Below are 15,448 nucleotides of genomic sequence, written 5' to 3'. Positions count from 1 at the left end.
ATTATTCTTTTTTTACAAAACATAAATAAGGTGTAATGAACCAAACACTCACAACTGTTTTTAATGTTGCAGAGTGATTAATGCAGTAAAGGTATAATTCTTTACCATGGTAAAAAAATGTGTTTTCCTGTCCTTACTGTATTGAGAATCACAGCTAAGGATTTCATTTACAGACTTGCAGACATGTAACTAGGCCTCAGTGTATGGGAAATATCTTCTAGAAGAAGAAATAACCTCTAGAGAATCAGATCTGTTTTTTAGGCTTGTTAGTGGTTGGTTGTCCTTCCTGCTCTTTAACCACATATTAGATATACATATACAGGGGGCAACCAGAACCATACACATCCTGTGTACTGCAATACTTCAGCTTGAGACATGGACGGATGGTATTACGGTATATACTGAATAATTAATGTGTTTAAAGTTTAAACTGATCAGCTTTACTCTTTTTACATTTTTAAAGTGCTTCATTTATTTTGTTTTTATTTGAACCTCTTTATGAGAAATACACTGAACCCATGTGTGTCAAAGCTGTACGTTCTCTGTAAATTCTACTGTACTATTATTGTTTGAAAGATGTTTTTTGTGTGGGCAGTTTTGGCCTTTATTTGTATAGGAAAGCTTAGGGCCCTATGTTGCACTCAGCGCAATTGCCTTTGTACACCGACGCATGTATCATTCCTATTTTGCACCCGACGCACAGCGGACTTTTCCCTCCACAGACGCACGTCGGTAAATTAGGGAATGTATTTGCGCTCCCGGGGGCGGTTCAGCGAAAAGAGGAGGCGTGTTCCGGCGCAAACGTTACGTGGTCCTATTTTGCAGTTTCAGAAAACAATTCCGCCACTGACCAGGAAAAACCTAGTCTAAAGTCAGTGGCGCCTTATTCAGATGCTATTTTAGGGACAAATGCTTGGCCATAATGTAGCGTGTGCACAATGCGGATACACTTCTCTCATCTACAGCAGTTCCCATTTTTGAAAACCATACATAATTACAAAGAAAAATATTACTGAAAATGCGCTTCAGGTGTTTGGATAGGTCAGGAGGCACTTTACAGTACAGTCCTCAAAAAGTCCCAGCATTCCTTGTGGCTTGTTGTGTTTTACACATTTCCATGAATCATGGATGTGTTGATGACATAAATGAGGAAATATTAGAGGACTTAAGGAGACGTGATGTTGAACTACGGTGGGATTGGACACTCCGGTAGTCTGGTCCGGGGAGTATCGCGCGATGTGCTCCTGGTGGAGCGGGTGGACGGAGATGGAGTGGGGGGAGGAGGAAGGGGCACAACAGGAGCAGGTGGTGCGTTTGGAGGCCCACGCTCCATGGCTGCAGCAATCCTCTCCAGACTTGAGGAGATGCGCCCGAGAGGCCGCAGCAACCTCGCCACCCGGCTAAGACGGGCATTTATTACTTTGCCGCATCCCGGACAGCTCCCGCTGGCGTACGCCAGGCAAATCCGCCGTCATGATAGCAGTCCGCCATGGAACAAGCGCACCTGCTCTTAAAGGGAATGAGAGATGACGCTCTGATTGGTTATTTTCACGTTACGCCCAAACCACACCTAGCTACTTCAGACCAACTCATTTAAGATTTGTGTCGGGCGCAAGACTCATTTATCCCGCCGGTATCATAGCAACAGCGCCCGATGTGGCTTTATAATGAATGTCAACTACAGGTCACTTTAATCTGTGCCAAAGAACTATTGATGTTGGTGCTATTCCTACTTTTGAATCCATATTTCTAATGCCTCTCCTCTGTGTTTATTTCTTCACAGGCCCTGAACAAGAAGGAGCACAGAGGCTGCGACAGCCCCGATGCTGACTCCTCCTACGTCCTCACCCCCACTACTGAGGAGAAATACAAGAAGATTAATGAAGAGTTTGACAACATGATGAAGGGTCATAAAATTGTAAGTTGCACTGTAGTTTATTGTGTACAGAGTCCAACCAGTATGCCGCTGAGCTGACGCAGATCAAAGCCTTGCTATATCGGAAGTCTATTTCAGAGACTGTATAACCCATTGGCATCTTTCCCACTGGCTCTTAAATCCTATTGGTTTTGATTGGGAGTCTTCTTACCTTTCTTTTTGTTTTTACAGCACAACATGTCACATTCAGGGCTTAAAGTATTCCGGCACCGTGCCGGATCTCCGGCGTGCGGCCGTGAGGAAAAAACTAACTAACTTGCATGCGGTTTAATATTTTCGAGTCAATTGATTTCACCTACCAATCATATAAGAGGAACGCAGCTCTAACTAACACAGGGTTGAAAGTAATCGGGCCTGGTGCCGGATTTCTGGCATATGAATATTTTAGAAAAACAAATAAATTAAAAAGTCCACATGGGATTTGTTTTTGATGCGCTGGGTTTAACCAATCGTCGAACTTCCACCTACCAATGAAATGAGTTCTAGCCAATCAGATGCATAGTAGGGCGGGTCTTTGCCGAAAAGCGAGAGTGCGGTGTGGTCTCCGTGGTAACCATTGTGGTAACGCGGCTAAAAAAATCTAGGCAAAGTTTATCCAACTTGGAGCATGTAGATACAGCTTTAGCTAGATGAGAAAGTAGTTAAAATAAATGGCGCTGGGCATGAATAGAGGAAAAGGGTGGAGACAGGAAGCTGTTTAGCGCATGGTGAAGGAAGACACTGGACGACAGCAGCGGTAAGACGGGGCTTGCTAGTCACAAAGCTTCGGTCCGTGAACTCTGTCATATGAGTACGTTACCGGCAACGACCGCTACCGCTGCGACTGCGCCTGTTCCTTCACTGACCGACCGTGATACAAACTGTACGTGTGTGCACGTTCACTGTAGCTATCTGAAGCCCAAACTGCCTTGACAAAGCTGTCTGTTTGGAATCAGCATGGCAGCTATTAACGGCCTTGTCCCAGAGTTTAGACGTCTAGCTATATGAAAAGATAAACATTTTTTTTAATAAATGTAAAGCTAACAACATGGACAAAATCTTGAATGTACTATTCGCTTTTTTGATGATGACCTGGCCAAAGTAGTACATTTTAGTTTTCACAATGATTCATTTTAGGATTATGATATTATTGCAATATGTAAATCCACATTGACTCTTTATTTAACATATGGTTGGAAGAAGTAAAAATTGATCCAAAACTTTTTAGCTTTAAAAAATTATGACCTTTTTTTATTGTGTAATTAATGTCAGAAGGACTTTAACTGTTTTGCCAGTCAAATTAACTTTAATGAGTGTATATTGAAATATTCCAATGTTGGTTGGAAAAAAAATGCATCTCAAAATGCATCAGATTGATGCTTTAAAATGTGGAATATTTAAAATTCTCTTCCGAGGGAGCATGCCCCCAGACCCCCCTAGAGGGGTAATATCCTTCTCACCTTTTTCACCCCTGACCCATCTTTATGCCTGAATTATTTAAACATAACGGCTTTGTCCAAGAGTTTATGAAAAAGCTAAACAATGCAAAGTTTGTGATGTGTAATGTAAGAAATTTACCCCCCCTTCCAAAAAAGTTTCAGGCTCAGGATTTTTTTTCACTTTATGCCAGTTTTTGATCATATGCTTGACCCTTTTGATGAAACAAAACGGAAACAAAAATCATAATAATAAAAGACAAATTACAAGTATTGTGTTCTGATATTGATCACGCTCATTGAAATGTCTCTGTCACTTCCTCCCCAGTCCCCCGGGCTTCCACAGCAGAACTTCATGCATGGCAGCATGTCGTACAGTCCCGGTGCAGGAGGAGGAGGAGGAGGAGGAGGAGGAGGAGCAACCTCCCAAGCTCTAGCTGCAGCCACAGCCGCTCTGGCTGAAAGTGGGACCCTCTCCTCGCCTCACACACACCTCCACAGAAGCATAAACCCTTCACAAAGACCTCCCAGCACTGGAAACACAGGTGTGTGTGTGTGTGTGTGTGTGTGTGTGTGTGTGTGTGTGTGTGTGTGTGTGTGTGTGTGTGTGTGTGTGTGTGTGCTTAAGCATTCTTGCGTTCTTTGTGAATAGTTGTCACTGTAGTGAGTGCACATTGAACATATTTGGCTATATTTAGGTTACGTGCTAAAATATAACAGATGAGGACGATTAGGGAAAAAACAAAGACCAGCAAAAACCAGTTAGAAACTGGTGGAAAAATAATTAAAATAATCTGTATAGCAATCACCATATGTAATGCAAATACATATACACTAACATAATAAAGGTACTAAGGTAGCGAAGGACTGTATTCAGTACTAAAGTATACCACGGGAATCATGTAACATACACAAATTATCTCACACGATACATACAGACAGCTGGTCTTAGCTTATGAGCTTTAGCAACGCTGATAACAATAACAGAGTTAGCATTAACTAATGCACATCTAAACAGTACACAACGTTAGCATCCAGTCAGACAGTATAATGTTGTTAATCTCACCTTATGTCATTTACACACAGCAATAAACCAGGGAGGTAGATGAACGTTAAGAAGGCAAAGGAGATTACAATATATATCCACCGGAGAACTAGCGTAACCGCGGCGTTTCACATGTGGTGCATTCAATAGTACCGAAGACGGCTATGCGTACGTTCAAGAGCGTAGGACATATAGAAACTAACAGAGAACTGGCTATTACTGAATAGAACTTATCTCAATTAACAATGTAACAATACATTAACAGTGTGGGCTTTCTAACAATCTGTGTGTGTGTGTGTGTGTGTGTGTGTGTGTGTGTGTGTGTGTGTGTGTGTGTGTGTGTGTGTGTGTGTGTGTGTGTGTGTGTGTGTGTGTGTGTGTTTATCCTCAGGTGGCCTGCAGGGCAGTTCTGATATGGCTCTGCAAAATGGGCCTGGACCAGTTGGTATGTATCTCTCAGGAGTCATACAAAAACCTTTCCTCTTCCTCTTCCTCTTCCTCTTCCTCTCCTCTCCTCTCCTCTCCTCTCCTCTCCTCTCCTCTGTACTCTGCATCCTCCCTGATGTGGGTTTACCTGCTACAACCTCTCTCTTTCCCTCCCTCTCTGTCTCTTTCTTTCTCTCTCTCTCTGGCTGTCAGTCTACAGTTGTGCTGATCAGTTCAGTTGAACGGTTTCAGCTTACGTAATTGCGAGTGGAGGCCTTGTAGTGTTGTCCGTGTACTGTTTGTATACGGAAACGTCACAGGCATCTGTGTTTTTAAGGAGGCTGGATGCACCTCAGTGTTTGTTACTGCTTGTCAACAGTATTTGTCTATACTGTTGGATCTTCAACCCCCGCCACAAACTATCCTGCCTGTCCTCTCCGTGCTCTCCCTCCCAGAACAGCATGTCTCATAAGAACACTGCCATTATGTAATGTCAAGAGCAAAAAAAAAAATCAATTATTCATTATTATCTACTATATAATATATAGTTGTACTTTCTCCACTCAGAGCCTGGTGGGGGACAGGTTGATTTAATGATTCTAACACATGGGAACATGTAACCTCCCCTTCAAATATTTCACAATTCCAATGCATTGTGCTTTTACACTAAAAATAAAAGACTGTTAGACTCTCTAAAATTATGGTTATTTAAACATATTGCTTATAAAGGCTTATGACTGGGTCCCCCGGGAGATACTGTGGGAGGTGCTGCGTGAGTATGGGGTGAGGGGGTCTCTTCTCAGGGCCATCCAATCTCTGTACGACCAAAGTGAGAGCTGTGTCCGGGTTCTCGGCAGTAAGTCGGACTCGTTTCAGGTGAGGGTTGGCCTCCGCCAGGGCTGCGCTCTGTCACCAATCCTGTTTGTAATATTTATGGACAGGATATCAAGGCGTAGTTCGGGTGGGGAGGGGTTGCAGTTCGGTGGGCTGGGGATCTCATCGCTGCTCTTTGCAGATGATGCGGTCCTGATGGCATCATCGGCCTGTGACCTTCAGCACTCACTGGATCGGTTAGGCGGGCACGAAGGCGGGCTGGGATGAGGATCAGCACCTCAAAATCGGAGGCCATGGTTCTCAGCAGGAAACCGATGGAGTACCTACTCCAGGTAGGGAATGAGTCCTTACCCCAAGTGAAGGCGTTCAAGTACCTTGGGGTTTTGTTCGCGAGTGAGGGGACAATGGAGCGGGAGATTGGTCGGAGAATCGGTGGGCGGTGCGGTATTACATTCCATCTATCGCACCGTTGTGGACGAAAGCAAGCTGAGCCAGAAGGCAAAGCTCTCGATCTACCGGTCAGTTTGGTTCCTACCCTCACCTATGGTCATGAAGGCTGGGTCATGACCGAAAGAACGAGATCCAGGGTACAAGCGGCCGAAATGGGTTTCCTCAGGAGGGTGGCTGGCGTCTCCCTTAGAGATAGGGTGAGAAGCTCAGTCATCCGTGAGGAGCTCGAGGTAGAGCCGCTGCTTCCGCGTCGAAAGGAGCCAGTTGAAGTGGTTTGGGCATCTGGTAAGGATGCCCCTGGGCGCGCCTCCCGGAGGTGTTCCCAGGCACGTCCAGCTGGGAGGAGGCCTCGGGGAAGACCCAGGACTAGGTGGAGGGATTATATCTCCAACCTGGCCTGGGAACGCCTCGGGATCCCCCAGTCGGAGCTGGTTAATGTTGCTCGGGAAAGGGAAGTTTGGGGTCCCCTGCTGGAGCTGCTCCCCCCGCGACCCGACACCGGATAAGCGGACGAAGATGGATGGATGGATTGATAAACATATTGCACATACAAGGCTCCTGGTCCATGTAGAAAAGCTCTTTTTCCAACAATTAATCAATCAGTCAGTCAGTCGGTCAATCAGTCAGTCAGTAGATCAATTCTTAATTTCGAGATTTCCTTACCATCACTTCTCAAATGTCAAATGTATTTCTTTGTTTCTGTGTTCAGTGAACGGTTTTGTGGGCTCACATGGTGGAGGCAGCTTGGGGAAGATCATACCACCCAAATCTCCTCCTCTTCCACCTCCTGGGAACAACATGGTCCCTACCAGCCGCAAGACAGACCTCCGAGTGGTCATCCCTCAGTCCAAAGGAATGATGCAAACACTGGTAAGTGTGTGTGTGTGTGTGTGTGTGTGTGTGTGTGTGTGTGTGTGTGTGTGTGTGGTTCTAATATTTAGGACCTGTTTAATATGAACATCCGACATTGTAACATTATAGATATGACAGAAAATAAGGAAAAGCATAATAGGTCCCCTTTTCAGTTTTTCTTGATTGCTAAGTCACATTTCTTGAAACCCTCACCCATCTTCTCAAAACTGTAAACACAAAACCAAATTTTCAAACTATATTCACCAAACACCTGACTCTGCTGGCGAAATCAAACAATGCTCTCAGATCATACACACAGCCAGTCATTTCATTAGACATTTCCTCAAACATTCGAGAACACAGTGTCTAGGGCATGTAGTTACAGAAAAAGAAAATGTTTATTTCATATGGTAAACACATTTTGCAATGAAAACATAAAGTATATCACAACTTGTAAGTTAATATCTTGTACAATGTAAGTAGTGCAAGTACTACAATATTGAAGGTCTGTATATTAGGCACTTGGAGAACAATACAGTAGTCCAACTGCAAAAAGCCAAAGAACAAAGAAAACGTAATAAATAGCACATGACGGTACACTCAAAAATATTGTGAAACTGCAATATCAAAGTCAATGAGAGATGTATTCTGCCTCAGCATCACGTCTGTTCACTCTGAACTGGCTTATATATTCTTTACAATTGGTTTGATCACCTTAGTTCATATTACTGTAACAGTCTATGGTAGAAAAGTGTGTGTACAATTTTGAGTCGTGTGTAACGACTGTGTTGTAGTTGTGTTTAACTTTTGCTGCCCGTGTAAACCATTTTGCAACACAGGTGCATCTCAGTGGGAAATGTGTTTTAGGGAGTGAGAATGTGTTTAGGGTTTTGCCAAAAGAGTGATTGATTCGACAAAAGGGGTTAGGCCACTGAGCATTTGGTTCAGAGAATGGGCTTTAGCGTTTTAGCAATTCAGATAAACTGTAATACAATAATAATTAAAGCTGCATTATTTCATGTGGCCACTGGGGGGAAGCAAATCGTTGAAACAAGTTGACTGATACACCGGTACCACCTTTTATGAAGTGTTGCACTTCTCAGCTGCTAATGCACAACTCTGTAAAACACAGGCCTTAAGCCTTTTAGTGCCTGAGTCTGAGGTTTATCAGGAACCAGAATGGAACACAATGTTTTTTAAGCCTGATGGATGTTGGATGCAGACAAGAACGGAGTAAACAGATGATGCCGATTACCACAGAGTTTAGTCAGCAACTTTTCTGAACAATTTGTTTGACACCATCTGGACCAGATGGTTGTTGAGTGTACAAATGAAATCATTTTATTGTTCTGTTAAAGAAGACAGGATCTCTCTGTTCCACACATCAACGTTGGCAAAATATTGTTAGTTCAAGCATCGCACAAAGAGACAACCCCCATGATCTTTTGAAATTGTCTCCATCCTAGAGAACCTATATACAAATATAAAGTAAAATGATGCCTTTTAATGAAAGACACATAAAGATGCATAAATCCTGTCATTTACAGTAACATTTGTTTTGGAAAGCACACGGCTGAACACACATAAATGATGATGATATTTCAAGTAGGCTGCCAACTCATCCACTTCTTGGAAAGGTAGTGCAGATTCTCTGTGGAGACTCAAGTCAGGTTTAGAAACAATACCACAAGAACTCAAACCAGAGATAATATGCTGTGACATTCTACTCACATCTCAAATTGTGGCACAAATAAACCAATAAAGGTGCAATGTACAAGAATTTGAAAGAGAGTCTTCAGAGCGTCTTGAGTCTGTCTTTCTTCTTTCAGATTGTTCATTCAGCAGCTGAGCTGGCTTATTGAAGTTATTGATTTGCCCTTAACTCCATTGCTGTGTGGCTGGGTCGCCTCAGTGGGTAGAGCAGGCGCACATATACTGAGAGGTTTATGCCTCGACGCAGAGGTCAAGGGTTCGAGTCTGACCTGTGACGATATCCTGCATGTCTTCCACCCCTCTCTCTCTCCCCTTTCTCACCTAGCTGTCCTGTCCATTAAAAGCGGAAAAGCCTCAAAAACAATCTTAAAAAAAAAAAAAAACTCCCTTACTGTTGCCCTTCCCTCCCACACTATGCTCAAACATGATGTAATAATAAGTAAACAATGGAACAAAAATGAATTATTCAGTGTGTTTATTTTCTTTACTATGGTGACCGAAAAGCTGCATTACTCTGCTGGCTGTGGGATCCAGGGGATTTTTACATTTTGCAGTGATCCATCAGTAAGACAGACAGCATTTCTTATTCCTCCTGTTCACATTATTGTGAATGCCTTTTGGGAGATGTGGTGTAATTATTTTGAACAGCATATGTATATAGAATAAAGAAAACTTTATTCAGATGCAACAAACATTACCACAGTTTTTGTGACTCTAGAAAGATGATTTTGTTGAGAATGTACAGATGAGTTAGAGGTAGATTACACATTGAAAGCACTTTATGGGTTACCTTTAAAGGAGCTGCACTCACTACACATGGCGCTCCCAGACCGTTCCCCTGCGTACCTACGTTACACTACACACTACAATAATACAGTATTACAACACACACAGAGGAAGAGTTACTTCATTCTCTGCTCAGGAAGCCATTACTCCACTATATATTTACATAGATCATTGTCTGCTGCTATATTATTGTTCTAAATGTTGAGTACAGCGCTTTTAAAGCCTTCTCTTAAGACTCATTTAGGGATTGTCATAGTATTAATAAAATACTGTCTGACTAAATTTCAGGTGGAGATATTATAATACACACCTTTACATCCCACCCACAGCAGTCAACAATAATGTGTCTGAAGAGATGAGTCAAATGTGATAACGTATTAGTTATCGTCAAAGTTTCTCAACATTCTGCTCTTTCTGAGATAAATACTGTGGATCACCGGATGACAAATAATATATTGTCCATACAGCGTATTTGCAGGAGCAGTTATCATGGTCTTTTTCAGTGGTGTGAGAGTGCTAAATACCAGCTTTTATGGGTTGACACTGGTGTGCAGTTGAAACACGCAGCAAAACCCTAAACAATGGCATGCTATTTATGTTTAAACTAACAGAAGATGATGACATCTGCTTGTTTCTGCTTTTCATGCACCGCTGTGAAAGATGTTGAGTTGTGGTCAGACAGCAACTCCTCTGTTTGATCATTTTGAAACTGCCTTTTACTTCCTCTTCTGTGACATGTGTGCATGTAAGTGTGTATAGTATCTGCTTTGTATGCAGGCAAGAACTACTCTTTTAATTATCTTTTTTTATTTCTTCATTGCGTGTCTTTAAAGCAATATCCATAAAGAACTGAGAAGGTCTGCATTTCTTCACGGGCCGCATGTGTTAGCCATCATCATTACTTTGTTAGCTCGAACTTGACTTCTTTACTACGGCATTTATCACTCATAGTGACAGGGATACCAGATATCACAGGGCAAGGGGAAGGAAACACTGTTAGTTTTAGGCATGGATCGGTTGGTTAAACCACCGCTTTGTGTGTGTGTGTTTGTGTGCATGTGTTTAGCAATAAATTATTACCTCATTCAGGGTGATGTCATTGCTGACATTATCACACCGGAACGGCAACAGCCCAGAGAGGAACAACACAAAACTTCTAATGACTGTTAGAAACGTGTCAAGTTAAAGAGCCACCAGTTTTAAATACCAGCAGCTCTACCAGCCACAAAGTGTATCAAACCAACTTGGTTTCTAGCTTCATTTGACACAGTGACTGATTAAGAATGAATTGCCTGCTGGTATTTAGTGTTTTTTTTTTATTTATTAATTGTTAAAACACACACACACAAAATTAAAAAGTAACAAAAGTAATTTAGAGGATATGACTGCATTTCAAGAAATTCTTTACAGACTTGGCCCTCTGTGTTTTGAAATACTGAGTAATCTGGATGGATTTGTAGGGTTTCCAGATGAACTAAAGACACTGGCGCCTTGAAGGAGTTTTAGTCATTCAGACATTCAGCATCCATCGACAGCCTTGTGTCCTGTTCAGCATTCCCTTAGACTAGGAAGCTGAACCCCAGCAAGTTCAGACACACTTGCTTGAAGTTTGAGGCATTCTGGGAAATGTAGGAAATTAGTAAAGAGTAGTTGATGTTGCAGGTTATTACATAGTGACCACCAGAAGGTATATTTTGCATTATGCCAGGGAGTGGGAGAGTGTTTGAGGTTAGATTTTTTTTTCTCGAAAGGGAAGTAGTTCTCACTCGCTGTAGAAAGACTCATTATACTGACATCATGTGGTTGAAATGGGGCATCACAAGCCACATTCAGCTGCATGCCATCCACTGTACAATATAACTGCAATCTAAGCACAGAAAAGCAACAGACAGAAAGGGGACAATTTTTAATCTTTATTGAATAAACTTAGTGAGTCCATGTGTTTTTATGTGTTTCCAGAGTAACCAGAGGCTGAGCAGCACCCAGTCCAGCCAGCCTCTGTCCACCCCAGTGGTCTCCATCACCACACCCAGCCTGCCTCACCAGAGTCTGGGCTACTCCGGCATCAGCTCGGCTTACAACAACGGTACCTGCTGCTTATCAGAATTTGTACCATCTTGCTGTCATTAGTGTAGGCCCTGAGAAGACAAAGACATTGAAATGTTTTTATTTTTTTGCTTCATTTCATTCAATGTTACATTACCATTTATGTGCTGTTAAGTGTCAAATGAGAGAACAGGACAACCAGAATCCGAAGAAGCCTACAGTACAGGACTGTTTGTTCAGATGGTTCAGGCATTCTTAGTATTATTCTGCATATGGACGGCAGCTCTTTTGGACATTTTGTTAGGGTTAGACTAACTATATCTGTGTTTTAAAATAATACAAAGATTTATAATTCTGTATAAAGATAATCAGTATCTTTTAATATGATGATTTTTTTTTTATCCCAAATTACACATTTGGGCCATCTGGGGACACTAAAACTCTCCAGCAAAAGTTAGTGAAAGTGAAAGAGTTTCAGGTGGTTTAGCAGCTCATTGTAGGAATGTAAGCAAATAAAGTTGTATCACCGAAGGCCAAGATTGACTTGATTTATCAGTTTTGTGTGCTATCATGCTTACATGTCGTCGGTCTCTTTGTTAGATTACTCTCTGAACAGTGCAGAGCTGTCGGGCTTCGGCTCCCCTGCAGGGCCCTCTTTGGGCTCCATGGCGGCATGGCAGCAACACCAGCTGGTCTCACTGGGGTAAGTACCTGACACAGGTAACCTTACTCTTTTAATGACAAGACCTTTTACAGTTTCACAGTTTGTTAACACAGTTTTGTTAGTTGACATAGTTTATTTACACTAAGTTCAAATCATCTGACATAAACAGAGTAATGTGTACAGGAGAGGACAAAGATGTGATGTGACTTGGTAATGAAGAGAGAGGCTACTGACTTAAGTTATAAGCCTGGCACATTGCAAGACAAGTCCAGATAGGGAGAAGGTATTCAGATCCTTTAATTAAAGTAGCAATATGACACAAATTACAAATGAAAGGGAGACTTTAACTTTTGCTGAGCAGCGGCCACTGCGGTAACAAGCGACAGTTACAGGATAATGGTAATTGCTAAAACATAGTAAAACAGTAACACAAATAGATACAAGTTGTAAAATCCGCAATACCTATTTTCAGTTTGCTAATATAGCTAATGTTAGCCACTAGGTTACTGGTCATACCAGACCAAATAAGGCTGGAGTAGGAAAACCTGTGAGTGTATTGAATTGGGCAAGGGGCAACTCCTTATGAGTTACACTTTATTTGTGGACGTATGTTATGTCTCTTTTAAAAATGTACATTTGCACTTTAAAAGTGCCACTTTAAAGTCCCGCATTCAAAATGTTACTTAAAGTGAAATTTTGTATTCTTAGCTAAATGTATCTAAAGTAAAAATGCACTAAATGCAAAACAACGCCTCCTGTGAGTGTTTTACTATAACAAAATTAGATTATTACATTATTTCTGATAATGCATTAATGTGTAAGAAGTATTTTATTGTTTTAGTTGGTCAGGATGGAGCTGCTTTTAACTAATTTATGCACTGTTGGGTTGTTTCATTTAATAAAATACATTATATTGTATAAACTCATCCTATCTTATTTGTAATTTCTTAAATGTTAACATACTCATAACTCATGTTGTACAGTAAAAAATATAGTAATATATAGTCAAATTGTTGGCTCTTAATTGTAGTGACGTGGAAACATAAAGTGACATCAAATGAAAATGCCCAAGTAAAGTACAAGTACCTAAAATTTACACTTAAGTACAGTACTTGAGTAAATGCACTTAGACTCCACCACAGGACGAGTTTCAGTATTAGTCAACCAGAGTTGTCTGTTTTTTGTCTAGAGCAGGGATCTTCAATGGGGGGGCCTCCAAATTATTAGCAAATATAAAATCCCCACTTCTACTGGCCTATAGGTAAGGTAGTCACTAAGGCCATCCACAGTTCATCCTAAGGACTCACTGTGCCACATGTATGTTTAACATTAAAACATGATTTATAAAATTGTGCCAACAATTATTAGGCTATTTTAATAGTTTAGTATTCTGTGCAAAAAAAGGTATGTATAAAAGCTTTAGGCCGCTCTACATGTTATTGAAGGCCCAGTTTAATATGCAACTTAATTGTATTCAATATATGTAGTAGGGGGTCCCTGCTCTTTTAGTTGAGGGGTCCTTGGCTTAAAAAACATTGAAGACCCCTGGTCTAGAGACCTGTTAGTTTCACCACTAGGTGGCGCCTTTGCTCCGCAGTCCCAGCCTCAAAGCGTCCTCTTCCTCTGGCCCTCCATCTGTAGGTCGGGGAGCTCCAATCTCTCCATCAACACCAACCACAACGTCAACATCAAAGCCGAGCCCATCTCCCCACCCCGCGACCACCTCAGCCAATCAGGGTACATGACCCAGGCTCGTGCCCCTCCCCATCCTCACCCATCCACCAGAGCAGACATGGGGAGGTCTCCAGCAGAAAGCGTCTGCTCCTCCTGCAGCTCCCACGAGGGGGGCAGCGACCGCGAGGAGCAGCAGCAGCGGCTGGACTTCCACATGAGTGGCTCAGAGGGCAGGCCGAGTCCCACGTTCAAACGCATGCGAATGGACAGCTGGGTGACATAGACACCTACATGACGTCACAACTCCAGGGCAATCACAGGAGGGACACTGTTATGCAAATGAAGTGTGGATTGTATTGATGTGTTTCTGTTATTTTCACTTTCAGTTATCTTTGTTTTTTATCTTTTTTTGTGGACAGATTTTTGTGGTCGGAAGCGTTGAGCAAAAATAGTCTTGAAAATTATGGATCTGTCAGAATGATCTCATCAACTTTCAGAAAATCTTCAGTGGTACTTAAAACACAACATGCTGTCCTTTTTCAAATATAAATCATTTAAGCATCAGAGACAATAATAATGTGGGTCCAATTGCAGTACAATCTGTCATTTTCTTACCCAGTGGGATGCAGTACTTTACACAGAACTATCAGAAAAGCTGAGATTAGTGTTTTCTATCAGTCTTGTGGCTTCCTGATTTAGGTAGTAAAGCAGTGAAGTGCTTCTAGATGTCTCCCACTGGGGGTCACCTAATTCATTTCTGATCTTCTCAGGGTTTGAAACATTGAACAAGTCCAACATGAAAGTAATACTCCCTGCACATCATCCCTGTTAGTCCTCTTTATAAAAACACTTAATTTATATCAGCCAAAGCAGTGTGCTGTTTTTATGTTGTTTGTGTTTGTTTTTATATTGTGCACAGAATAAGACAATTTTTCATCAGATTTAAAACTGAAAGCCATGGACACTTGTTCTGTATGTACTATACTATGAAATATGTCATTATTGTTTTGTATATACTATCTTTAATATATATCACTTTTGGTGTAACTATATATCGTTGATCTGTCTATTGTATCTGTCTGGGTGAAGTATGACACCTCCACCAGATTTGACAAAAGTATATTTTTGTGGATGATTGCCATATTTACAAGGCGTTGTCCTTTCCTTTCGTACGCCATGCTGCACTATCTGGAAACCAGGGTCTCCAATAATATACTGAAAGGGAAAAGCAAGAAAATATTTGTTATTTAACAAAAGAAATATAGCTCTTCAGAAATTGTTTTACAAAAGGGATGTACTATAACAGACAAAGATGGCAATAGAAAATGATAAAACTTTCTGATTTTGTACGATAGCCTCAGCAGGGCTAAATTTGGCGAGACTGATAAGGTGAGGTGAGGATACATGAGCTCACATGGGACGAGAGGAAAGCTACTTATTAATCTTAGAACGAGTCTCCTGTCACAATAACCACAGAGAAACACACAAGAACAAAGTTGTACTTATATTGTGTGTTTCCTATTAGATCATTTAAGTCACAATGAAGGAACTAAACTTAAAGATGAATTAATAAAAGTTGATCAGAAGTTCATACACTGATGAATATT

General features: G+C 41.5%; 1 protein-coding gene across 3 annotated transcripts in view; it reads left to right on the top strand.

Annotated features, from left to right (window-relative positions):
• Nucleotides 1-15,448, top strand: part of LOC120555617 (myocyte-specific enhancer factor 2A-like) — a 48,745-nt gene extending 33,297 nt beyond the window's left edge. For all 3 annotated transcript variants that reach the window (XM_039794469.1, XM_039794471.1, XM_039794470.1), the window contains 7 exons: nt 1,784-1,918; nt 3,680-3,896; nt 4,788-4,841; nt 6,816-6,976; nt 11,417-11,543; nt 12,104-12,206; nt 13,809-15,448. In XM_039794469.1, coding sequence (XP_039650403.1) covers nt 1,784-1,918; nt 3,680-3,896; nt 4,788-4,841; nt 6,816-6,976; nt 11,417-11,543; nt 12,104-12,206; nt 13,809-14,124 — 1,113 coding nt within the window. In that variant the 3' untranslated portion in view covers nt 14,125-15,448. The remainder of the gene's footprint in view (nt 1-1,783; nt 1,919-3,679; nt 3,897-4,787; nt 4,842-6,815; nt 6,977-11,416; nt 11,544-12,103; nt 12,207-13,808) is intronic.

The sequence above is a fragment of the Perca fluviatilis genome, chromosome 3 (genome assembly GCF_010015445.1).
Source record: "Perca fluviatilis chromosome 3, GENO_Pfluv_1.0, whole genome shotgun sequence".
NCBI lineage: Eukaryota > Metazoa > Chordata > Actinopteri > Perciformes > Percidae > Perca > Perca fluviatilis.
Note: the sequence above shows the minus strand (reverse complement) of the source record. Positions and strands in the feature narration are given on the sequence as shown.